Consider the following 26,665-nt stretch of genomic DNA (forward strand, 5'->3'; position numbering starts at 1 on the left):
TTGAACGTACAGGTAGAATTTAATTGCACTGCATACAGGTGGAGTAGGCAAAGTCCAGAATTTGAGTCTTAACTAACCAACCACATTTCATCTTATGGCTTATCTTAAACATTCAGACAAAGGGATATTACAGTAGTTCTTTGTAAACATGAGTATCATTGACAGAACAACCCTCCAAATAAACGAATAGTAAAATGCAGACAGGGTTGAGCTTCCTCTTTACCCACACTTCATTTTCGGCTACCCTTATGTGCCACTCATAAAACATAAAAGGAACTTCCAACAACAGCCAATATTATACAGTGATGGTTTTCAATTGGGACCTGTATTGTAGCTAGCTGCCTTACAGAAATAACTAATTACTGGCGAGTGGACTTCAAGGGTAGGCCTATATCAAATGATTGTCTGATGATCTTCATGCAAACATTTTTGCATAGATTTGCTTCTCTTTCTCCTTTTCCTCCTTCACTTTCAACTGGACTCTCTTCATCTCGTTTCCGATCGCTGTCAAAGGATGAACAAGTAAATTCACTTGTCAGGCAAGGAAAACAACCTATCACGACAAAATTAGCAAATCTATGTTGCACATTATGTCATGAAGGGGTTTTGTAAATAAGTTATTTTGATGAGCATCATACTGCTCTCACTATGGACCATTTATTCTCAGTTATAGTTAGCCTTTAGAATATTGAAAAGAACACATGGCTAAATTTACACAGGCAGCCCAATTCTAATATTTTTTCCACTAATTGGGCAATAGATTAGACTTGGGCTGCTTGTGTAAATGCAGCCATAAGGACACATGATCCGCTGGATTGATTGTTACCGTAAAGAAGCAGTACCAACCTTTGTCCTCTGGTGCTATTTCTTGAGCTTTCTTCAGATCACTCTAATGGCAAAAGGTGAGAAACATTTCAGTGAGTCGACAGACAAGTCAAACTCCAATGAGCCAGTTATTGACCACTTCCTCCAATTCTGGATTTAAAGCTGGAATCCTCAGTTGCTACATCCATTTTTGGACGTATAAATTAATGATATATATACCCATTTCATTCTTGAAGAATATAATTTATAAATGCCTCATGAGCTTAGTTCAACTGTCGTACCCCATTAGAACCCAAAATACATGCTTGTTTTATGCCAATGTTTGTAAACGATGTAAAACACTGTATAGCTTCAGAACGTGGTTAAAATGATAATGTTGATATCATGGATGGTCAGTCCTTAAATCCATAGCCCTCTCTATGCATTTGAGTGGTTACATTTCTCCAGGCACATCCCTCAGCTTTTTATCAATACACAGGTGGAGTGACCATTTTGTTATTGTTTCAATTAAGGATTCTAGTGTTAAGAATCGATTCGCCCCAACTCTTTTGATGGCATGTTTTAGTGCAAATAACCCATATGAATTCTAATCAGTGGGGGAAAATATCCTTGTACCATAGGTTCCAGTCCAGAAAGAGAGCACATTTTTGTTAGGCTGGGACCAAGGCTACACATTCTGAAGTCAGATATATGGTTGGTATGATAACAGTGTATATCAACTTTTTTCTTTACCATGGCTTTACTGTACTCCTTCAGTCCCTGCCAGGCCTGGGCCCTCCTGAACAGAGCTTTAGTGTTTTTCTGGTTCAACTCCAGTGCCTGAAAAACAAACACACAGACTAAATAGTGACTGTTCTGCACTTCTGTGTTTTTTTCCCTTTCTAACACTGAATAAGAATGTATATCTACAAATGTAACTAGAAATATTACAGTACTCTACGAAAACAAGTCCTTAGTTGCATTCACAATCAGTTCCATACTTCTATAGTACTGACCACGAATGGCCTTTGAATCTTTGCAATTATTAAACAGTTGTACCGTAGCTTAGTGGTGGGAGCGTGATAGGGCTGGCTTCTAGGATTTCGGCTGGCCTAAAATACTTTTTCTTTCCATTTAAATTGTTTGCATCATTTCTAATCCCCCTTATTTAAAAAAAAAATCCCATGATTGAGTAGGTCTGACCCCAATTATTAGACTGGTCGATATGCTGTTGGTTGACCAAGATAGTCCCCTGTAGCTCAGTTGGTAGAGCATGGCGCTTGCAACGCCAAGGTTGTGGGTTCGTTTCCCACGGGGGGCCAGTATGAAAATGTATGCACTCACTAACTGTATAAGAGCGTCTCTGGATAAGAGTGTCTGCTAAATGACTAAAATGTAAAAATGTAAAATTTCTACAGATATTGCCCTAAAAATAAATACTTTACCCAAGAGTATAACGATATTTCCCATTGACTGATTGTGGTTTTTCGCATCCCTGAACAACACAGTTTGTAGGTCCATCTGAACCCTGATATTGTGACATAACCATTCCTGGACCTGACTCCAAAAATGAGCCACTAATGGACAGTTCCAGAAAAAAATGCTCTATTGATTCTGTTTCCTGGTGGCAGAGTCTGCACAGGACTGACTGTTCAATGCCTCCATATTGGCCTAAAATACTTACCTCGTCGCAGCTGTCCATGGCTTCCTGCCAGAGCTGCATTTTCAGTTTACAGGCAGCGGTGTTGAGAATGCAGCTCACCGCCGTGGGCTCCAGCTTCGCCTGGGCTTTCTCAATCTCCTGCTCGTCTCCGCCAACCGCCAGATACCTGGCAAGAGACACGTTTCACCATTTAGTCCTTTGCTAGGCTGGTCCCAGATCTGTTTGTGCCATTTGGCCAACTCCTATGATCATTGCGCATTCAAATGCATGTCATGCTGTGACACAAGCAGGCCTAATACACACACATACTGTAAGTCACAGTGAGAGTGGAGTGAGCCCTGGACAATGTTTCACCTGAGAGCTTTGGAGTACTTCTGGATTGCAGACTGCCAGTCTTGGTTCTTGAAGAAGTTGTTCCCAATATTCTTAATATCCTCAGCAACAGACAGGACTTTGTCAACCTAACCAAAAATACTTTTATGCTATTTTCACAATCAGTGCAGCGTCAGCATTTCACAATCACTGCAATGCATAGTTCATGACACTTTTCAATTTGACAGACTAAATCAATCCACATATTAGGGGTGTGAACATTTAAACGAAATTGGGATCCTTATCGTTAAGAAACACCCCTAACCACAAATCACAGTGCAGTTATCACAAAGCATTTTATTTTCCTTGTTATAGCCCAACTAGACAATAGACTATAAAGGCCTGGGGAAAGTTGTTTAATTTAAATAGAACCAGAGACGAAGAGGAGAACTTTAGGCACATTTTTGTGAATTTGCGAGACATGCAAGACAAGACATTGCGAGATACAGATTACCAAGACATATGCGTATGGTTCTTTCAGCCTGCCCCCTCCTCTCTCCCTCGCACTGGCTCGCCTGCTCTCTCTCTCTTTGCTAATGATGCCAGTGTGTGTTCAGTCTTCGGTCTGTTGCGTGTAGAACATCCTACCCTATTCATTAATGATAGGCCCTGCTTTACTGAAGTTGTGAGACATTGCAAGCCAAGACATTGCGAAATGCAGCATTCCATTGCAAGATACAGCTTTTAATTGCCGACAGATAGGCCTAGTGCACGGTTCTGACTGTCTGGCTGGTGGCCGACCTGCATATACTGTGCCCCTCCCCCCTCTCTCCGTCCCTCGCTAGCTCGTTATAAAATATGTGAGTGTTTGTGTTCTCGGCAACTAATCATTCTCCTCCGTTCCAAAAATACTGAATCTTAGTAGTCGATTCCTATCGGAATAGAATTTTGACACTCAGAATTTGGAGTCGACTCTCCACCACTACGTTATTGTCGTTGACATTTGGGAAAATGGCAGAGAAAGACAAGCGACAGCAGCGAAGTCCTGTATGGAAATACTTTGAGAAGTTAAATGAGAAGGAAATGCAAATGCGAGGTGGAATTGAGGTACAGTAATGGTAGTACAGGTGCAATCAGTGTTTCCCCTATATGAATTTAGCAGTGGCGGCCCACCACTCCAAAATATGGAAAACTCTAAAAACTAGAAAGTCAGGGACTTACTGTCTAATTCAGTTTAGACTTCCCATAACAGAGGCCGGTAATGTGTTTTAAAGCTGGAAAAACATAAAACTGTCGACATAATGAAATGAGACCACACCACTCAGTGCTATAATACCATCTGCTAGTTTGATCATATCAGGCATAGGGGCAGAAACAGAGAGGTAGCAGGAGTATCTTCAGAGAGAAAAATGTGGTAGTCCTACTAACATCTTTTAAATCAACGTCGGAGTCCTCTGGGTAGTCTGGATGGGTGTCCCCTGAGCCATCGTTCGGTGCTAATCCCCAGTCGTCTCCATCTTTATGCTCACCACACTCAGCAATTACACATGGCTGTGGGGAAAGAATCAGAGCAGTACTGTAAATGCATGATGCGCATTTCACAAGTGTCACACACTACAGAAAAATACTAGGTCATCTACCTGCTGCAAGGCAAAACATACAGCTTGCTGCTGCGTTAATGTCCCAATACAACCTCTGAAGACAATGTCATCACACACATTACACCAAACTCCTGCTACTGAATGTTATTGAATGTGGCAATAGAGTGGTAGTTCCTTTCATTGATTTACCTTGAGAGGTGTGTCCTCGTTGGTCTCTATGGCCTCCAGTGTTTTCACCAGCCCCATCCCCTTCAAGACTTGTCCAAAGACAACGTGTTTGCCATCTAGATGAGCAGTGGGCACAGTGGTGATGAAGAACTGGGAGCCATTGGTGGCGGGTCCAGAATTGGCCATACTCAGCAAGCCATCTTTGTCGTGCTGGAGAGGAGACAGACACCCACATGTTAATTCAATGATGACCAAGAAAACAGAAATGCTAAGGTTATGATAAGGGCCAGGAGTTTTTCCTATAACTAAAGCCCAGACTTTATACTGGTCAGGAAAATCTCCTATATGTTATGCCGTGCCATTATGAAAATCCTTACCTTGTAATGGAAGTTCTCATCTTCAAACTTCTCCCCATAGATGCTCTCTCCTCCAGTGCCGTTCTGGTTGGAGAAATCTCCTCCCTGGATCATGAACTGCTTGATGACTTAAATTGATTGACAGCGTACATGTTAGAGGTCATTATCTATCTTACTGCAGTTTGTTACCATAAAATGTATGTATTACTGCATTATTGATGTGATCTATATATAGCTATGTGTAGGCAGGGCAAACCAGTTTAGGTGATTTCTGGTATATCATCAAAATAAATAAATCACAGCACGTGTTTGGACTCATTCAGCATTTTTTACCTGATTAAGTACAATACCATTGGAAATTAATTTGAAAATTATGCTGTCGCTGCTTGCTGTTCACAAGACTTTGATAAATAGACCCTAGTCCAGCTGTAAGCAAGCAGGTAAGATCTGCTGGCTAACAAACAGTGGAAATCCAGTATACTTACTCCTGTGAAAAGGACATCCTTTGAAATGGAGTGGTTTCCCGGTGGTTTTGCCAGTTCCCTTCTCACCAGTACAGAGTGCTCGAAAGTTTTCAGCAGTTTTGGGGACAACATCAGCAAACAGTTCGAACACGATTCGGCCAACTGGTGACAAACAAAATATAGATATAGCATGACATTGTGTGGATAGCTGGTCTTTATACATGCAATTTCAAAGTAGATGTAGTAACTCATAAAATAAGCCTTTTAGTCCTGAACTAGCTAATCTGGTAGATACTGGTGTGTTGACCTTTTATGAAAGACATGACAGCACGTGCTTGTTACTTCGAACGTAATGTATCAAGCGAACGGAATGAATAGTAACAAAGTAGACTAACTGGTTAAATTCAGACAGTAAAACTATCTAACAATACAAGCAGCTAAATGGTTCAAAACAGCATGCGAATTGCAAATATTTACTAATATAATTGGTCGCTGTAACGTTAACAATGTAAGACCATGATAGCTAGCATGAATGCTTTTTCTAGAAACCACCCGGTGCTGCTAGCTAGCCATTAGCCTAGCGGGTCCAGTTGAATGACTTAAAGCCCTTTATTGAAAATATCCTAACCTCTTTCACCACCAATGTCTACATCAAAGAAGACACGGGGGTTCTCTTTGTTTGAAGGCTTGGTCACGGGTGTGGCGTTAGACATTTCAAAAATTCTAAATACCAGCTAGCTAAAGTTACTTTCACCGTACTCCTGGTTATCAGCGTGTCGTCAGCAACACTCAAAAATAACTTCCGGGTCACCGAATTTCGGAAAATTTTCCAAATAAAAGCCCCCCACGTAATAGTATGAAAGTGTAATTAACCTGTGTTTATTCATTATATATGGAACATTGTCTACACATTAATAATGATTCATATTTGTTCATATTTAAGTGACATTTGCATTAAATGTGGCTTTTAAAACATGTTCCAAGGTCAAATAAATGCCCCCAATGCAAGACTCTTATAGAGAGAAAACGATTCTAGGTGCCGAAGTAAAAGTGGGGTTAAGATTACTCACTAGGGTCTGTAGAATCTGTATATGGTGTTACTTCATGGGGGACTGAGGTCTATATGCCCAGCAACACTTTCTACTCCACCCACACCATTAATGTAATAAACTATAGGCCTATAAATTACATATTAGTTTATAGAGAAAACTATTCTAGGTGCCGAAGTAAAAGTGGGGTTGGGATTAATCACTATTTTTGTTTAACATTTAGTGAACCTTGATTTAACTAGGCAAGTCAATTAAGAACAAATTCGTATTTACAATGACAGCCAACCAAGAGGCAAAAGGCCTAATGCGGGGACCAGGGTTGGGATTAAAATAGAAATGTAGGACAAAACACACATCAAGACGAGAGAGACACCGAATCTGGTAAATAATATCTTGCGGCGTGTGAAGATAATGTGTCTTGAGTATAATTTAAAGTGTTGAGACAAGAAGGAGGGGAGAGGTGTGTGGCGAAGATATGTGCGTCTCTGTCCAGAATGCATGCACTCAGCTCTCCAGAATGTGCTCCACTGTCTCCTGCCAATTCATTGTTTCATTGTGTGAATTGTTTGCCTTTTGATTATTTATTTTTATCAGTTCTCCATTACATATGTAACCAGTAGGCCTAGTAAATGTACCGTTAATCCCCATCATTTGGTTACATTCATTTCCGTTAATGCATGTATTACAGTCATTTACCGTTCTCGTTCTTGGAGTGGAAACGTTGTTTGCAGAGTTCACGACCTGCTACACTTGTGAGAAATACGTTTTGGTTTATTTCATAACCATCATTTACTTAGTTGATGATGGAAGTTATAGGCCTACTGCTGCATTGGCCTATCTCTGAGTTCCATGCTCTAATTTCTTTAGCCACCAATGGATCAAGGTGTATCAATGTATCCATATGGCAAAGGCTGGTGCTGTTGCATTAGTTGAATTTTAACTAAAAAAAAAAAAAAATCATTTTAATTCAGATTTTTATGATTAACCAAGTGACAATATTTTTTGTAACGAAAACGTTATTATTAAAATGAAACTGTTCCACGAAAATGCGCAGTTAAAAATAATCATAACTGCCATGCAGACAGGTAAAAATTGTAGGATAAATTGTAAGCTTCCCCAAACTTGAAACTCACAAGCTGCCTATGGTCTTTAATATAACATCCATTATCCTCCTTAAAACACTTCAGCGAGAAGGCCTTTCTAATTGACCTGGCCCGGGTATCCTGGATGGAGTATGAAAATGTATGCACTCACTAACTGTAAGTCGCTCTGGATAAGAGCGCCTGCTAAATGACTAAAATGTAAATGTAAATATTGACCTCATTCCATCAGTAGAGGATAACTGGTTGTTCTTTAAAAGTGCTTTCCTCTCCATCTTAAATAAGAACAGATATAGCCTACTGCATTAGCATCGAACAGCCCCCGTGATATGCAACTTTTCAGGGAAGTCAGGAACCAATATACACAATCAGTTAGGAAAGCAAAGGCTAGCTTTTTCAAACATAAATTTGCATCCTGTAGCACTAACTCCAAAATGTTTTGGGACACTGTAAATGGAGAATAAGAGCACCTCCTCCCAGCTGCCCACCGCACTGAGGCTAGGAAACACTGTCACTATAATCGAACATTTCAACAAGCATTTTGCTACGGCTGGCCATGCTTTCCACTTGGCTACCCCTACCCCGCCCACCAGCTCTGCACCCTCCGCTGTAACTTGCCCATGCCCCCCCCCCCTGCTTCTCCTTCACCCAAATTCAGATAGCTGATGTTCTGAAAGAGCTGCAAAATCTGGACCCCTACAAATCAGCTGGGCTAGACAATCTGGACCCTTTCTTAATAAAATTAGCCACCGAAATTGTCCCAACCCCTATTACCAGCCTGTTCAACCTCTCTTTCGTATCATCTGAGATCCCCGGAGATTGGAAAGCTGCCGCGGTCATCCCCCTCTTCAAAGGGGGTGACACTCGAGATCCAAACTGTTACAGACCTATATCCATCCTGCCCTCCCTTTCGAAAGTATTTGAAAGCCAAGTTAACAAACAGATCACCGACCATTTCGAATCCCACCGTACCTTCTCCGCCATGCAATCTGGTTTCCGAGCTGGTCATGGGTGCACCTCAGCCACGTTCAAGGTCCTAAACGATGTTTTAACCGCAGTCAATAAAAGACAGTACTGTGCAGCCGTCTTCATCGACCTGGCCAAGGCTTTCGACTCCGTCAATCAACGCATTCTTATTGGCAGACTAAATAGCCTTGGTTTCTCAAATGACTGCCTCGCCTGGTACACCAACTACTTCTCAGATAGAGTTCAGTATGTCAAATCGGAGGGCCTGTTGTCTGGACCTCTGGCAGTCTCTATGGGGGTGCCACAGGGTTCAATTCTCGGGCCGACTCTATTCTCTGTGTATATCAATGATGTCGCTCTTGCTGCTGGTGACTCTCAGATCCAACTCTACGCAGACGACACCATTTTGTATACATCTGGCCCTTCATTGTAAACTGTGTTAACAAACCTCCAAACGAGCTTCATTGCCATACAGCACTCCTTATGTAGCCTCCAACTGCTCTTAAACACTAGTAAAACTAAATGCATGCTCTTCAATCGAACGCTGCTTGCACCCGCCCGCCCGACTAGAATCACTACTCTCGGCGGGTCTGACTTAGAATATGCAGACAACTACAAATACCTAGGTGTCTGGTTAGACCGTAAACTCTCCTTCCAGACTCAAATTGAGCATCTCCAATCCAAAGTTAAATCTAGAATCGGCTTCCTATTTAGCAAAAACAAAGCCTCCTTCACTCATGCTGCCAAACATGCCCTCGTAAAACTGACTATCCTACCGATCCTTGACTTCGGCGATGTCATTTACAAAATAGCCTCCAACACTCTACTCAGCAAATTGGATGTAGTCTATCACAGTGCCATCCGTTTTGTCACCAAAGCCCCATATACTACCCACCATTGTGACCTGTACGCTCTCGTTGGCTGGCCCTCACTACATATTCGTCGCCAAACCCACTGGCTCCAGGTCATCTATAAATCACTGCTAGGCAAATCCCTGCCTTATCTTAGCTCATTGGTCACCATAGCAACACCCAACCATAGTCTGCGCTCCAGCAGGTATATCTCACTGGTCATCCCCAAAGCCAACACCTCTTTTGGCCACCATTCCTTCCAGTTCTCTGCTGCCAATGACTGGAACGAACTGCAAAAATTTCTGAAGCTGGTGACTCTTATCTCCCTCACTAACTTTAAGCATCAGTTGTCAGAGCACCTTACCAATCACTGCACCTGTTCACAGCCCATCTGTAATTAGCCCACCCAACTACCTCATCCCCATATTGTTATTTATTTTTCTAATTTGCACCCCAGTATCTCTATTTGCACATCATCTTCTGCACATCTATCATTCCAGTGTTAATACTAAATTGTAATTATTTTGCACTATGGCTTATTTATTGCCTTACCTCCATAACTTACTACATTTGCACACACTGTATATAGATTTTCTATTGGGTTATTGACTGTACGTTTTGTTTTACCCCATATGTAACTCTGTGTTGTTGTTTTTTATCGCACTGCTTTGCTTTATTTTGGCCAGGTCGCATTTGTAAATGAGAACTTGTTCTCAACTGGCCCGCCTATAGAAATCAAATGCCCGTCCAACTGATTCGTTCTGGGGACCGGCCCTGGCATGGATATGTGCTGAGAGAAGGTTAAGGGCAGATAAAGCTTGTTGGACACTAAGAAAACTTTGTTGTAGAGCGTTTAACACAAAATCCGGGAGGGGCCAGCTGAGTATAAGACTAACATCTGAAAATAAATAGGCGAGAGCGCTTCCTCCTGCCTGAGCTATGTTGTCATAGGGTCTGTACAATCTATATATGGTGTTATTTCATGGGTACGGAGGTCTATATGAACAAAAGGGTGCAATGGGTTCGCACTCAAAAAGATGTCGCTTACAGCTTACTTAATTATTCAATGTTATTATTATTATTTTCACTGCATCAGGGATAGCGTACACAGACGTTTCGGCTTTACAGCCTTCTTCAGTTTGTAAGTAACATTTTCTTTTAATTCAAAACAGCATTTGTAAAGAACAACGGATGAGCAGCAGGTGCTTCAGGGTTGCCACTCATCTGCCAATCAGGGATGTGGCTTTTCTGGTCTATCTGTATACAAATTAGTCACAAATACCCTATAATTCTGTATGTATGGGAGCGGGCATGCAGGGCAACTGACAAATCAACCGTCCCAGGTGTCCGCTCACCTAAATACATCATATCAATTCATGAGATAGCCCACCACAAAGGACACCAGGCACAGCCGTTCATAAATATGTGGAGCCAACTCATAAACAATATCCAAAATCTGATATGGCTTATAGGAAGGAAGTGAAATCTAATTATTTGTTTAAACCGTGTGGAGATACAGAATTGAATTGATATATCCACATGTCTTCTCTTTGGAGTAATGTGTTGTCATAGTCACCTCCTCTATGTGGTGGATAAATGTTTTCGATCCTGACGCAAGGCAATTCATTAACATAATTATTTTGTTCTATAAAGTGTCTCGCAACTGTTGAAGTGATATCTTGACATCTAATAGTGGATTTACGTTCTCCAAGGCCTACTTTCAAGCCACCGGATGTTTTCCCCAATATAAATGTTATTACAAGAACACTAACATATAAAACATATTGCAAGTAGTGCAAGTTATACTTAAGCAATAAGCCCTGGGGGGGTGTGGTATATGGCCAATATACCACGGCTAAGGGCTGTTCTTAGGCACTATGCAAGGCGGCCATATACCACAAACCCCCAAGGTGCCTTATTGCTATTATAAACTGGGTACCAACGTAATTAGAGCAGTACAAATAATTGTTTTGTTATGCCCCTGGTATATGGTCTGATATACCACGACTGTCAGCCAATCAGCATTCAGTGCTCGAACCACCCAGTTTATAAATGACTTTATCTCATAGGTCCTAGAAGTCTGAGGGCATTCTAAGCTAGAACATTTCCTTATGGTGCTAGAAGAGGTACATGATCTACAGGGGAAGCATCCTTTATCCTCTCTGACCACATCTGATTGAACCAATATGTTTGATAGATTTCTTGCTCTACTGACAATTGAGATGTACAAACTACGGCATAAGGGGACGACCAGCGGATGAGAGGCAATCTGTAATTTCAATTAAGACATTAATGAGCGAGCTGGACGGACATATATAACTATTTGTTCAGCCCTTTTGAAATGTACAGCGACATAATTCAGAACATGGGCTGTTCTTACAGTGTTCTTTCTCCCTGTACACCAAGTCAGAACCGTAGGATAAATAAAGGGGGCATATAAGCAGACAATGAAAGCTCTTACAATATTAAATGATGACATTTCTCTAAAACAGGTTATAGGCTACATGTGCACCACCAAGTCGGAGCAGTAGGCTAAGTTATGAGGGGAAAAGGGACCAAATTATTAGGGTGAGGCACATGGGCTATGTCGTGGAAATTCTAATCAACAATGAGGAGAGACAAGGTCTATTATTTTAACAATCTAATTTCCCGTAGGGTAAAGTTAAAACACATCAGATGATACAGCGTCCCGTTAAGCAGAACAAACACCTTCTAAAATTAACACCCTTTCCGGAAATCTTGTTATTGTTAGGGCGGCAGGTAGCTTAGTGGTTAAGAGCGTTGTGCCAGTAACCGAAAGGTCGCTGGTTCTAACCCCCGAGCCGACTAGGTGAAAAATCTGTCGATGTGCCCTTGAGCAAGGCACTTAACCCGAATTGCTCCTGTAAGTCGCTCTGGATAAGAGCGTCTGCTAAATGTAAAAATGTAAATGTAACCTGTTGCATTGATTTAGTAAGAATATAAACCTGTTGATTAACAAATCTAGAACCTTCAACAAGTTGGTGTTGTCTCATCAGCTTAATAGTCAAAACTAACTGTAATCCACTTCAATTACTTTACACTGTTCCACGTAATGGAAACAGATTATCGGTTTAGAATACATTAACTGTTTGCTTAAATCACTGGTGTTACCCAAACTATAGAACTGAGTAATAATAATGATAAATTATCAAAACATCTCCGCATTCAACTTAGTCAAAACGCTACACCAAACTTAACCCACTTCATCCCTTACAGCCTGCTCGAGTTCAAATGATCCATAAACAGACCACTCTGAACCTCTCAGAATACTTTGTACACCCCTTACATACGTCTACGTATGGGTGCGCAAGTTGGTATATTATTATTATACATTCCATTATTACTCATCAAATCTGTAGTAATAGATTATACACACATACAATTTGTCATATCTTCATATATTCACAGAATCTATACATAAGATTAGAAATCTTAGGTACTCACATCCACCACTCCATGTGCGTTTTCAACGACTCTCCATCACCACAAAGCAGCTCCAAACATACTCCCAGCGGAAAAAAAACTCACGTTTCCCGGACGCTGCCCTGCGGGTCATGGGAATAATGCTCCACAGGTATCCTCAACGGTTCTCTAGACTCACTTGCCGCTACTGTTCTAAAATAACATCATGCGCTCAATACCACCCCGTGATATTCTATGATGGGCAGTGATGGACGGAACCAAAAAAAAAAACACTATACAGTATATCGGAACTTATTATCCAAATTTAAATAATCTTATCATGCACATTTCTATATCTTATTATCCAAATTTAAGATTAACACTTATTTCTACACTCACAACTCTCATATCACATTCACAGAATACCACAAAGACTCACAATAACATCTAACAATAGTAACCCAGGGCATAGATGTTTACCTCATTTATCAAAACATTTCCTCAAAACAGGGATGTAGCTCAGTTGGTAGAGCATGGCATTTGCAACGCCAGGGTTGTGGGTTCGATTCCAGTATAAAAAATAAAAATGTATGCACTCACTAACTGTAAGTCGCTCTGGATAAGAGCGTCTGCTAAATGACTAAAATGTAAATGTAATTACACATTATAATTTAAACGTCACCAAGTCAGATACCCTTGCAAGGTGTCACCTGCACTCTAGTTCCTCGTTCAATACATTAACCTCACCAGTCCTACTGTGATCAACCCAGTAACACGGATCTGGACTTTTGGTTGCCCGCAACTGGCTAATTTAACAATTATGTCTAAGGATACCTCACTTAAGAACAATCCTATCAACTCAACACAATCCTGCTAGTTAACCCAGCTGTGGCCCCCTTAAGGAGGACCTCGCTCTGGGCATACAACAGGAGCTTTTCTTATTTCTTTTTTTCTTATCTTTTCATCACTTATTGATAGATTGTCCAAGCTCACCTCTCAGTACTATGTTCGGGATCTGGCATCCACCCGAGCCCGCTTCCTCTCAGATCTTAGGCGGGTCAACAGGTGAAGGTTTTCCCTGAGATCCCAATTTCTGATCTCCTGTGCACAGTTTACCCAGGTCTTCAGCAGCGGTCAACAGGTGAAGTGCAGATCCCATCCTCGTCGCCAAAATTGTCATGGAAATTCTAATCAACAATGAGGATATTACGTTATTCAAAACGTATTAATAAGGTTGGGTCGAGAGCTCTGACATACAGACAATGCAAAGGTATTTTATTGCAACAATCTACATGACAAACAGCAGATGGTTAGGATTTGTATGAAATAAATGAATAATTCACAGCAGACAGTATCTGCTATGAAGACTGTTCTCATTGTATGGAAACCAGTGTTTGGCCCCCAAGACAAGGTTCTTATCATCATTATATTATTTATCCATACCCGAGCCATCTCTCCCTGGTACCTTACATTACACAAACACCGACTCATTCTATGAAAATGCAGGCTCAGTCAGACAAGAGACATCTCCCTCTCACACAACATTAATAATTAAATGGAATGTGACTGTTAGTTTTAGCACCTAGCCATCCCTGAATCAATTGTTGGCCCCCCGTGGGAATCGAACCCACAACCCTGGCGTTGCAAACACCATGCTCTACCAACTGAGCTACATCCCTGCCGGCCATTCCCTCCCCTACCCTGGACGACGCTGGGCCAATTGTGCGCCTCCCCATGGGTCTCCCGATCGCGGATGGCTATGACAGAGCCTGGATTCGAACGAGGATCTCTAGTGGCACAGCTACTAGAGATGTGGGCAGTGCCTTAGACCACTGCCCACACATTTTCTAGAGGATTGAGGTCAGGGCTTTGTGATGGCCACTCTAATACCTTGACTTTGTTGTCCTTAAGCCATTTTGCCACAACTTTGGAAGTATGTTTGGGGTCATTGTCCATTTTGAAGACCCATTTGCGACCAATCTTTAACTTCCTGACTGATGTCTTGAGATGTTGCTTCAATATGTCCACATAATTTTCCTTCCTCATGATGCCATCTATTTTGTGAAGTGCACCAGTCCTTCCTGCAGCAAAGGACCACAGCATGATGCTGCCACCCCTGTGCTTCACGGTTGGGATGGTGTTCTTCGGCTTGCAAGGATCCCCCTTTTTCCTCCAAACATAACGATGGCCATTATGGCCAAACAGTTCTATTTTTGTTTCATCAGACTAGAGGACATTTCTCCAAAAAGTACGATCTTTGTCCCCATGTGCAGTTGCAAACCGTAGTCTGGCTTTTTTATGGCGGTTTTGGAGCAGTGGCTTCTTCCTTGCTGAGCGGCCTTCCAGGTTATGTCGATATAGGACTTGTTTTACTGTGGATATATATACTTTTGTACCTGTTTCCTCCAGCATCTTCACAAGGTCCTTTGCTGTTGTTCTGGGATTGATTTGCACTTTTCGCACCAAAGTACGAAAAGACAGAACGCGTCTCCTTCCTGAGCGGTATGGCGGCTGCGTGGTCCCATGGTGTTTATACTTGCGTACCATTGTTTGTACAGATGAACGTGGTACCTTCAGGCGTTTGGAAATTGCTCCCAAGGATGAACCAGACTTGTGGAGGTCTACAATTCTTGGCTGATTTCTTTTGATCTTCCCATGATGTCAAGCAAAGAGGCACTGAGTTTGAAGGTAGGCCTTGCAATACATCCACAGGTACACCTCCAATTGACTCAAATGATGTCAATTAGCCTATCAGAAGCTTCTAAATCAATGACATCATTTTCTGGAATTTTCCAAGCTGTTTAAAGGTACAGTCAACTTAGTGTATGTAAACTTCTGACCCACTGGAATTGTGATACCGTGAATTATAAGTGAAATAATCTGTCTGTAAACAATTGTTTGGAAAATTACTTGTGTCATGCACAAAGTAGCTGTCCTAACCGACTTGCCAAAACTATAGTTTGTTAACAAGAAATGTGTGGAGTGGTTGAAAAACGAGTTTAATGACTCCAACCTAAGTGTATGTAAACTTCCGACTTCAACTGTACATATGGGTTTATAGAGAGAAACCGATTATAGGTGCCAAAGTAAAATTGGGGTTGGGATTACTCACTAGGGTCTGGAGAATCTATATATGTTGTTATTCCATGACGGACTGAGGTCTAAATGCCGAGTAACACTTTCTACTCCACCCACTCCATTCACTGCAATGCAATACACTAGGCCTATTGGTGATTAGTTACTTTAAATACACTTTAATGACCTAGATGAACTTAATGATGATGAGCCAGTTGTGTCTTTTATATATTTAAATCAGCTCAAGGCCAGCCTTGACCTGTGCCCAAAAAATGCATCTTGGCCTGACAAATAACGTCAAAGACTTAAAGTGGAGCCATTGGACACTATACGGTACAAATATTGCACTGTATAGGCAAAACGATCCATTGTGTGTCCAGAAAACCAGGGTCCAGTCTACTCACTAGAGTCCCTCGAATACAAAACAGCCAATCCCTTCTTCAAGTAAACAGATGAGGTCCATCAATGCCAGAACAGCAAGGCTCATTAACAGCACCTACTCTGAGGCCGGTGAACTCATGTTGAGCCTAAATCATACTTATGCATTGTTGTACTGTCACTTTAACTCTCTGCTGACTAATTCAGGACTATATCTACATTTTAGTCATTTAGCAGACGCTCTTATCCAGAGCGATTTACAGTTAGTGAGTGCATAAAAAAAATGTATACTGGCCCCCCGTGGGAATCGAACACACAACCCTGGCGTTGCAAACACCATACTCTACCAACTGAGCTACACGGAGCTCTAAATGACAAAACAATAAATTAACTATTTTAGCTTTCTCTTTGTTTGCTTCCAGTGTGAAATAAAACGCCATTCCAAACCAGACTTGCAGTCATGGCGTGCCCTATAATGTAGGTAAAAAATTCAGACTATTAGCATGTGATTAGGTGAGTACTAACTGCTTCAAAGAAACAATGGAAACTGCTGTATGTGATCAGTAGATGGGGTGTTAACTGGCTGGCATACCTGTAAATGACCCACATTATCCTAATGATGATGAGCAGGTTGCAGACTTTATACATTTAAATTAGCCAAGGCCTTACATGGTCAAACATGCATCAGGTCAAGCGATTTGGCTAGACAATTTTTTTTTTTTTTTTGTATCATAGTAAGATCATGCTGCTATAGATTAGTATCACTCCAATTATGCCTATAGCTTATCAACGGTTATCACCGAGGTTAACAGCGCTTTTCTTCAACCCATCCTGGTCGCAATTAATCAAAAGGTTTGCATCTTGGATATGGGTTTTTTGACTGAAAGTAGCAGGGATGTGGGTTCGAGTTTTTGTGATTGTGTGACATATTATTGCCTTGTGCTCACCAGATAAAGGTAGACTGGACCCTGGTTTTATGGACACACAATTTATACTTTTGCCTGTACAGTGCTATATTTGTACCATATGGTGTCCATGTCTCTATTTTAAGCTATTTCACCACAGTAAAAAGTCCAACAACACTTGTTATGACCTTGATTTTTGTTCAGACTCACCTGTTTTGGATTAGAGGGACTCTAGTGAATAGACTGGACCCTGGTTTTATGGACACACAATTGATTGTTTTGCCTGTACAGTGCTATATTTGTACCGTATAGTGTCTAGGGGCCCCATGCAAACCTATTTGCTCCACCTTATAATATTATTTATCTTATATAAATGAGTAATTCTCTTTCGTTCAGATTTCCCTCCATGTAGTTATACCTTTTTTACATAATGCAAAAAGATTATCACGCTGCAGTTAGCGTTTTACCGCCGACTTTTATTTTGATGGCAAAAATCCAAAAACCGGAAGTTTTAATGTTGCTGCCGGGAAGCTAATGTTGCTGACTTGAAACTAAAGCGCTTCAATCTCGGATATCGTGAAATTTAATTTCCTATATTTAGATGCGCAGATACGTTGTAAAACCGGGAACAACACTGCTGTCTACTGAGTTGGATGTGGATTTTTAAGGAGGTGAAACTACCAAAAATTAGTAGCTTTTCCAAAATGTTTAACTAAAATATGTTATATCCACATTGTTCTGTGCCCAATCCTAAAGTAGTGAACCCCTTTGCCTAATCCCATTCCATTCAACCACTGCTATAACCTACCTGAATAGTAGATATGTCCCAAAAGTGTGCATGTGAATATGTTGGCCATGTATTGATAGAAAATCACTAGAAAAATATATGCAATTTCTGTATTGCCACAAGAGGCCTTAGAAAGGGTCAGCTATTAAATGGAGGCAAGATTACCACCAAATTGAAGTTGAGCTAACAATAATATGTTGGTGTGCCTCATTACATGACATTTGGAATTCTCCGGTGCGGTAAAGGCTCCTTTCCCAATCTATTTGAGTCAGCAGCAGTTATCTGAGCTAGACTTTGGCGAATGTAATTGCTTTTGCTCAGGGGATGGATTATCTTCACACACACTTGTTATCAAAAGTTAGAATCTTCACACACACTTGTTATCAAAAGTTTGAATCTATGTCACAAGACAGGAAAGACCTGGGTCCCGGACCTGTGGTATCCAATATTGGTGTCCAAGTCATCCTTGGTGAATTGCTGTTTTTATTCTCGAGGTTCCCCATGTAGAGCTAGCAGAGCAGAACAAATCTTTGAGTACTTTTAGATAAGTGGCAAAACTTTTGAGATTTTAAAGCAAAGCCAATGGACTTAACCAAAAATGTATGGTTTACATTTTGCTATACTTTCACTTTTCAGACAAAACTTGGGAGATATTTTAATCTCATCAAATCCTTGTTTGAGGATTTAAAGAATTGCTAATTTACTGTAAATTGTTGCTGCACACTCCCCTGCGTCGGAGGACCCAGAGGTGGTGGTCTCACTTGATGCAGAAAAAGCGTTTGACCGCGTTGAGTGGGATTACCTAACAGCCACCCTTTATAGATTTGGCTTTGGCCCCAAATTCATTGCGTGGATAAAGATTCTTTATTTTTCCCCCATGGCTTCGGTACGGACTAACAACTTGTCCTCTGACTATTTTCCCTTGCACACGCGGATCCAGACAGGGCTGTCCACTCTCCCCCTTGTTGTTTGCTTTGGCAATCGAACCTCTCGCCATTGCATTACGCTCTAATGATGCCATTCAAGGAATAATCCGGACGGGCTCAGAGCAGAAAGTCTCGCTATATGCGGATGACCTCCTTTTGTTTATCTCTAACCCTGATACCTCATTGCCACGCGCCTTATCTGTTCTTAAAAGGTTTGGATCAATCTCAGGGTACAAGCTGAATCTAGGCAAGAGTGAGCTTTTTCCTGTAAACAAGGCTGCTTTAAAGTGCTCTTTTACAAGCTCTCAGTTTAGGATTGTCCGGGATCAATTCACCTACTTGGGAGTTAAAGTGACAAGGAAATATTCAAATCTGTTTCAGGAAAACTTGGTTGCTCTAGCAGACAGTTTGAAACAATCTTTTGCTTTTTGGAATGCGCTACCTCTTTCTCTTATCGGAAGGATTAATGTCATTAAAATGAGTGTGTTGCCCAAATTTCTATATTTATTTCAATGTCTACCCATTTTTATTCCAAAATCTTTTTTATTTCACTGGATCAAACATTCATGCATTTTATTTGGGATGGCAAGGTACCACGGATTGGTAGAAAACATTTACAGAAGCCTAAGTCATTGGGGGTTTAGCTCTACCAAATTTTCAGACATACTATTGGGCTGCAAATTTCAGAGCCCTTCTGTACTGGCTGCAGACTGATCCTACTGGCCCTAGACCAATCTGGGTCCAGATGGAGTCTGAATCGTGTAAACCTGCTGCACTTTCTTCTGTGTTGTGCCTGTCTCTCCCAGTGTCCCTAGGCAAAAGGTGTGTCAACCCAATTGTAAAGCAGTCTCTTAAAATTTGGAATCAGTTCCGCTTAGCCTTTGGCCTCCGAGGCTTTTCTCTATCAGGCCCAATCAATCAGAACATTTTATTTCCTCCATCTTTGAATGATGGGGCTTTTGACATCTGGCACTCACTAGGCCTCTCCTCACTAGCCCAATTATTCTTTGATGATACATTTGCCTCTTTTGCTCAGCTACAGGAAAGGTTCAACCTCCCCCAATCCCACTTTTTCCGCTATCTCCAGACTAGGAACTTTGTCAGAGCTAACACACCTGAATTTCCCCATAGGCCTGTGAATACAGCTATAGAGAGCATCCTGGAGCTGAACAAGCTTCCTAGGGGCGCAATTTCAGATGTATATACAATCATTCATGACTTACAGAACCCTTCTTTGGTGCCTTTAAAGACTCGATGGGAAAAGGATTTGGGGGAGGAACTTGGGGAAGACACCTGGGAATCTGTGCTGCGCAGGGTGCATTCGTCCTCTTTTAGCACTAGACACAGCCTCATTCAATTCAAGGTGGTTCACCGTATCCACTGGTCTGGGGCCAGACTTGGAAGAATATTCTCTGATTTTGATCCTACCTGTGTCAGATGTAAAATTGAACCGGCCACACTGTTGCATATGTTCTGGGGCTGTCATAAACTGTCAGGTTTCTGGGAATTAATATTTAAATGTTTCTCTGATATATATAACACTGTTATAGATCCCTCTCCCCTTACAGCCCTTTTGGAGTACTGCCCATAAGCACCCCCTGTCAAGAATCCAGTCGGACACTGTTGCTTATACAACTCTTTTAGCTAGACGGCTAATACTACAGAACTGGAAGATGGCAGCTCCCCATCTTATAAATATTGGGTGAGAGACGTGTTGTGCTCTCTGAAACTAGAAAAAATTAAATTCAATTCACGTGGGAACCCCAAACTGTTTAATGAGGCTTGGGCTCCATTCCGGTCTTACTTTAAACAGTCCATCCTCGGATAGCATTCCTATTAAAACCAAAATAAGTCTGTATTTGACCCCCCTGTGACTTAGGGGTTGGATGAGCATTTCTCTGTGTTTTTTTTCTGGGGTGGGGGTGGGGGCATTAAGGTTGATGTGCTTATTGATTGTGACCTGCGGATGCCTTGTTCATCTCGCCCGGGCAGAGACTAAGGTGTGAGCTTGTTTTTCCCAGTTATTTTTATTTTCTAATTCTGTTCACGCCTACATAAAATTATCAATATTCATTTTTTATTTTAAAGCATTGTAACTTTTTATTTTTGGTCCAGTGGATGATTGGTCTGTGGCCTTGACTGTCTGTGAGTGGTTGCATTTCTCCACCCCATCCCTTAACTGTTTACAGGAACAATGGTGAGGTGTTTGCTCTGTCCCTATACTATAGATTGCCCTTTAACCTTTTGTAGCCTTCTGCCTGGTGTGTTTAACTTGTCTAAAGTATGGTATCTTTAAAGTTATTATTATTATTATTATTATTTTTTATTATTTTTTATTTTTTATTTTTTTTTATTTTATATATGTATTATTTGTACTTTTGTCTAGTTGAGTATATTATTTATATTGCTTTGTCTTGTCTGTGTGTGTGTAAAACTTAATAAACAGAGTTCTCAAAAAAAAAAAAAATTGTTGCTGCACAGCTAACTGCAAAATACACCAGTGTAAGGGTGTGGTATAGTAGCCTACTTGCAGTGCTCCTAAACCGTTTCAGTGAAATAGATCATGCAAATTACTCACGAGAGTTGTAATTGAGTACTGACAGAGAGTAAAATGGTTTTATTCACTTTTGTATACAGTAGGTGACAAGGTGGTGTTTATCAGACACTTGGTCAGGTCTTCAGGACAACACAGCTGATTGAATCATCTTCCGTTCTTCACCCAAACTATTTCAGGGGAACTAATTTGTGAGGCACCTGCAGCTTTTCTCTGAACGAGTTAATCTCTCTAGGAAGGGAAAAACAAAGAAGCATTTATGAGTTGTAGGTATTTGTCAGGCAAAAATATCATAATAACCCTTCATAATAATCCTTCTAATGAATACTGTTCACTAAAAATACTACACACAGAAATGGTCAAGCATGATGTGTGGTTTGAATGGGTTCATTCACCGACCAAAAAGTGCCTTGCAAAATTATTCATAACCCTTGGATTTCTTCACATTTTATTGTGTTACAAAGTGGGATTAAAATGGATTTTAAAAAATGACAAAATCAACCATCTACATAAAATACTCTAATGTGAAAGTGGAAGATAAAAAAAAAAACTTTTTAAAAAGATGAATAGAAATTAAATAACTAAAATATAGTCGTTGCATAAGTATTCAGCCCCCTGAGTCAATACATGTTAGAAACACCTTTGGCAGCGATTACAGCTTTGGAGTCTTCTTGCGTCTTTTAGAGCTTTACACATTGTGCAATATTAGCCCATAATTCTTTTCATAATTCTTCAAGCTCTGTCAAGATGTTGGGGATCACGGCTGCACAGCAATTTTCAAGTCTTGCCATAGATTTTCAAGCAGGTTTAAGTCAAAACTGTTACTTGGCCACTTAGGAACATTCACTGTCTTCTTGGTAAGCAACTCCAGTGTACAGTAGATTTGGCCTTGTGTTGTAGGTTATTGTTCTGCTGAAAGGATAATTCCTCTCCCAGTGTCTGGTGAAAAGCAGACTGAAGCATGTTTTCCTCTAGGATTTTGCCTGTGCTTAGCTCTTTTTATCCTGAAAAACTCCCCAGTATTTGCCGATGTCAAGCATACCCATATGATGATGCAGCCACCACCATGCTTGAAAATGAGGAGGCAGTTACTCAGTGATGGGTTGGATTTGCCCCAAACATAAGTCTTTGCATTTAGGCCAAAAAGTGTATTCCTTTGCCATGTTTTTTTTTTGCAGTATTACTTTAGTGCCTTGTTGTATACAATATGCATGTTTTAGAATATTTTATTCTGTATATTTGTATTATTCTTTTCACTCTGTCATTTAAGTCATTGTTGTGGAGTCACTACAATGTTGTTGATCCATCCACAGTTTTCTCCCATCACAGCCACTCTGTAACTGTTTTAAAATCACCAATGACCTCATGGTAACATCCCTGAGCAGTTTTATTCCTGTCCTGCAGCTCAGTTCAGAAGGACTGACACTTTGATGTGTCTGGGTGGTTTAATACATAATCCACAGCATAATTATTAACTTGACCATGCTTAAAGGGATAGTCAATGTCTGATTTGTTATTGTTACCCATCTATCAATCACTGCCCATCTGTATGAGGCTTTCCAAAAGCTCCCATGTCTTTGTAGATGAATCTGTGCTTGAAATGCAATACTTGACTGAGGGACCATACAGATGTGGTATGTATGGGGGACAAAGGAAGGGTTAGTCATTAAACAATAATGTCCATGTAACTTATTATGTGATTTGTTAAGCAAAATTTGCCCTCTGAAATAATTTAGGCTTGCCTGAAGATAGGGGCTGAATACTTACGCAACGACTATATTTTAGCTATCACATTTTTATGAATCTTTAAAAGATGTTACAATTTTTCTTCCACTTTGACATTAGAGTATTTTGAGTAGATTGTTGAGAAAAAAATGACAATTAAATACATTTTAATCCCACTTCGTAACAAAATAAAATGTGAAGAAATCGAACGGGTATGAATACTTTTGCAAGGCACTGTATCACGCATGGCCCTGAAACTTTATAATGAATTTGCATCACATGTTCGAATTCCTCAAATGCTGTGGCTATAGTTTCATAATACAAAAAGTGACATATCAAATGAGAGGTCAGATACGCCCTGAGAACAAGGCCTATGCAGAAATAGGAGTGCGTGTCAAAAGAGGGGCCCCTCATCCTCTCCCTTACAATTGGGTTTACTGGGTCAAATATATCTTCCGTTATGCAATGTGTCCTTCATACTGGTGTTTGAAGGGAGGAAATGTCCCATTTCTGTAGTTAATGACTTGCCTGTTGAGAAGGAACTGTTTGTTGTTATCTGGGATGTAACAGTCGTACTTGTTGTGTGTCCATGCGAGTTTGCTGCGGGCTCCAACAGATTGCTTATCTAGAAAGTGGGGCGGTGCGTGCCTGCAAAAGTGGAAGTGGTGAATAATGGATGGAAAACAGTGCACCTACGTTCACTCAACACTCCACAAGCCTGCTGTGATGCTATCACTTTCTCATTGGAAATGTGCACAGCGTGCAGGTAAAGTGATTCTGACTGGCTGAAAATAAAATACATTAAATAAAGTGTGGGTTACCACATGTGGGGCCTACCATGGGTTTTGATATCTGTGGGTGACTCTGTCCTCAAGGGCTGAGCAGAATTCAGCTCTCTGTAGGAACAATATGGTCTGAGTCACTTTGTATGTTATAACATTTGAACGAATATAATAAATTGTCACAATTTAAGTGGCTTGTCTTAATACCGATGTAATGCCGGCATCAGAATGAGAATGTGTCAGAATAGGGTCATGAGTCATGACAACTTTGAGAATCGTGATTAGAGTATTGTTGTCTTCTGACAACATTCAAGCACTGTGGCATAATTTGTTGAGAATCATGATTACAGTTTTGAGCATTGTGACAGGTGATCGTAGTGCTTGACTTAGACTGAAATAGGTGCCGGTTCTTATTTTGGGTGCCCGTACTGTTTACATTTATAGATGCAGGAGCTCCACGATACTTTTGAGCTAATATTCTATAAGAGGAACAGGAGCTCAAGCAGTAGAAAATATGAGGTGCCGGTACACAGCTCTGGTGAGCTATGACTTCATGACTACAGTATTCTCTTATGACATCATTCTGGCCATAGTGACAGGTGAGTATAATAACCATATCATTATTAATTAGAATAGTAGAATGGACATTAACCTTATTATGAAGGTCCAAAGGTCAGCCATGTTGGTCAGGGAGTTGGTCAACCATGGTTTGCCAGTGCTGTGATACGATATTGTGTAAAACAATGAATGTGAAGAATGTATCTGCACTGTATGTGTGTTAGCTAACTAGCCAGCCAGTTTTAGAGGAATGATCCCATTAATTTTTCAAATGAACTGCCAATATGCCAACATTCCATTCAAAGAATGCAGTCCATCCATAGCCATACACTGGCTCAAATCAGTTGATGATAGGACTTGGACAAGTTGTAAATGCAACAAGTACTGATATTGTATCATATAATAGCACTCACATAAAACCCATATAAACTGTATTTATAATTATATGACAATATTTTAGGTTGACTATAATTCCATTAACAAATGTTGATAGATCACATGCCTTACTTTTAATTTCCTGCATAAGTAAAAGCAGGAAATGCATCACCTATGCCTCTCCTGCCATTCATTCCAATTAGACTGGTTTTGGATTTCTCCCTGACCAAGATGGCTGCCATTTTCACCCCATTATGGAACTTTGAGGGCTTATGACATAGCCCCTCTAGTAATTTAAGAGGATCTCTATGATTATAAAATCATGATTACACTATTGTTTTGTGACAACATTCTTACCATTGTGGCAGGTAACATCAATAATGTTACCATGAGCCATTTAAACATGCTGCATGACTTTTCAATGAGAACAAACTAACTTGTCTTAAACATAAGACAATACTCATATAGGTCTTGATAACACAAGGTTACATTTGCATATGTTGCATTTCCATTATGTCATACCACAATAAAATACATGATGCGGCTAATCTACTAAATGTTCAACAAGGTCGCCTAACTCCCTCCTTTATTAATAATCTAATTAACATCCAGCTCACAGGCTTCATTTGGGCCCCACCTTAATTTGCATATTGCTGTGCAGCGTCCTACTGTTCAACAGCTGGTGATATTGCATGCCCCATCCCACCCCTCCAATGTAGCACTGTTTGGGCATGGGGGGTGGGGTGCAGGGAGCAGGCCGGCACAGGTAATTCAAATCGCTTGTACCCTCAGGTGACAAAGGGCCATCGCCAATGTAGCGGGGAAAGTCGATCAATCTTGCCCTGTAGTCTCCAATTCCATCTGGACCTTATTAGAATCAACATAGTGAAATGTGAGAACCATTCATAAAATCGTGAGCAACACAGAGCCCTAGTCTAAAGGTTTGTTCTATCCGGAATCCTTGGGACGTCCATACCCTAAACCCTAACCCTAACTTTAAACCCTACCCTAACCTTAACTCTTACCTAACCATTACCCTAACATTAACTCGTACCTTAACCATTTTAAATGTGAACTTCCATGGGGTGACGTCAGAGTTGGGATGTCCAAAGGATCCCGTTTAGACTTTTCCCTAGTCTAAAGTAGTGCCCTAAGGAATAGGATGGTAGGGTGGTTTCATTTTACACACAGAGAGTGCATTTGCCAATGAAAATGCTGTGTCAAGTATCTCTCATCCACTCACCCCAGCAGTTTCTTGTCCTGACCTATCTATATGTCATTGAAATCACAAAATACCAATATTCATATCATGACAGACCCCTAATGTATAATTTCCAAAATAGGCCTAATTATATACACCATGAATAAAATGGAACATACTGTAGGCTACACACAATAGACTATGTAATAAGAGGTGATTGTTGTAACCTATTTCTACCCTTGTAACATTCTACATCAAACCCAATAATTATGTGACACATACCTGTAAAAAGCATCCTTTGTCCATAGGCTTGGGGGAGCCTTCCTTGTACCATTTTGCTACTCTCCATTGGAACTGTTATTTTTGGACTAGATACCAGCACCGGGTACACGGTTAAACAGCACGCCCGCGGGCGATAATGTGAGCCCAGTGCGCGCTGGTCATGGGGTCAGTGAGCTGTTGCCATGCGACTCATGGTTGTCACAGTGTCAGTGTTTGAATGCTTTAGTGCCGCGTTCTCGTACTAGTCGGAACTAGGAAACTCGGAAATGTCTGACTTGCTGACTCCACCTGCCGTATTTAACGAACTAGCAAGTTGGACATTTCCGAGTTTCCTAGTTCCGACTAGTATTTGAAAGCGAC

General features: G+C 40.8%; 2 protein-coding genes across 2 annotated transcripts; both read right to left on the bottom strand.

Moving 5' to 3' along the window:
- On the bottom strand, window positions 1-6,161 carry LOC121535607 (peptidyl-prolyl cis-trans isomerase D). Its single transcript, XM_041842836.2, has 10 exons — window positions 5,997-6,161; window positions 5,390-5,530; window positions 4,926-5,032; window positions 4,570-4,758; window positions 4,208-4,330; window positions 2,822-2,928; window positions 2,489-2,633; window positions 1,558-1,644; window positions 847-889; window positions 1-504 (listed from the first exon to the last, which is right to left on the bottom strand). The coding sequence occupies exons 1-10, from the start codon at window positions 6,079-6,081 to the stop codon at window positions 416-418; spliced, it is 1,116 nt and encodes a 371-aa protein (XP_041698770.1). The 5' UTR covers window positions 6,082-6,161; the 3' UTR covers window positions 1-415.
- Window positions 6,162-21,434: 15,273 nt separating this feature from the next.
- LOC121537301 (uncharacterized protein C4orf45-like) lies at window positions 21,435-26,554 on the bottom strand. Its single transcript, XM_041844966.1, has 5 exons — window positions 26,306-26,554; window positions 25,460-25,689; window positions 23,945-24,003; window positions 23,636-23,755; window positions 21,435-21,613 (listed from the first exon to the last, which is right to left on the bottom strand). Exons 1-5 carry the CDS (start codon window positions 26,370-26,372, stop codon window positions 21,553-21,555), a joined length of 537 nt encoding a protein of 178 aa, XP_041700900.1. The 5' UTR covers window positions 26,373-26,554; the 3' UTR covers window positions 21,435-21,552.
- Window positions 26,555-26,665: the final 111 nt, after the last annotated feature.

This window comes from Coregonus clupeaformis, chromosome 2 (assembly GCF_020615455.1).
Source record: "Coregonus clupeaformis isolate EN_2021a chromosome 2, ASM2061545v1, whole genome shotgun sequence".
Taxonomy (NCBI): domain Eukaryota; kingdom Metazoa; phylum Chordata; class Actinopteri; order Salmoniformes; family Salmonidae; genus Coregonus; species Coregonus clupeaformis.

Coding starts and splice junctions, on each gene's coding strand:
- LOC121535607 (XM_041842836.2), bottom strand. CDS start 6,081: ATGTCTAACGCCACACCCGTGACCAAGCCTTCAAACAAAGAGAACCCC. Junction 4,759..4,925: donor ATGAGAACTTCCATTACAAG/GTAAGGATTTTC, acceptor TCTCCTCTCCAG/CACGACAAAGATGGCTTGCT. Junction 1,645..2,488: donor CCATGGACAGCTGCGACGAG/GTAAGTATTTTA, acceptor TTTGTTTTTCAG/GCACTGGAGTTGAACCAGAA.
- LOC121537301 (XM_041844966.1), bottom strand. CDS start 26,372: ATGGAGAGTAGCAAAATGGTACAAGGAAGGCTCCCCCAAGCCTATGGA. Junction 23,756..23,944: donor CACAGATATCAAAACCCATG/GTAGGCCCCACA, acceptor CCACTTTTGCAG/GCACGCACCGCCCCACTTTC. Junction 21,614..23,635: donor AAACAGTTCCTTCTCAACAG/GCAAGTCATTAA, acceptor TTCCCTTCCTAG/AGAGATTAACTCGTTCAGAG.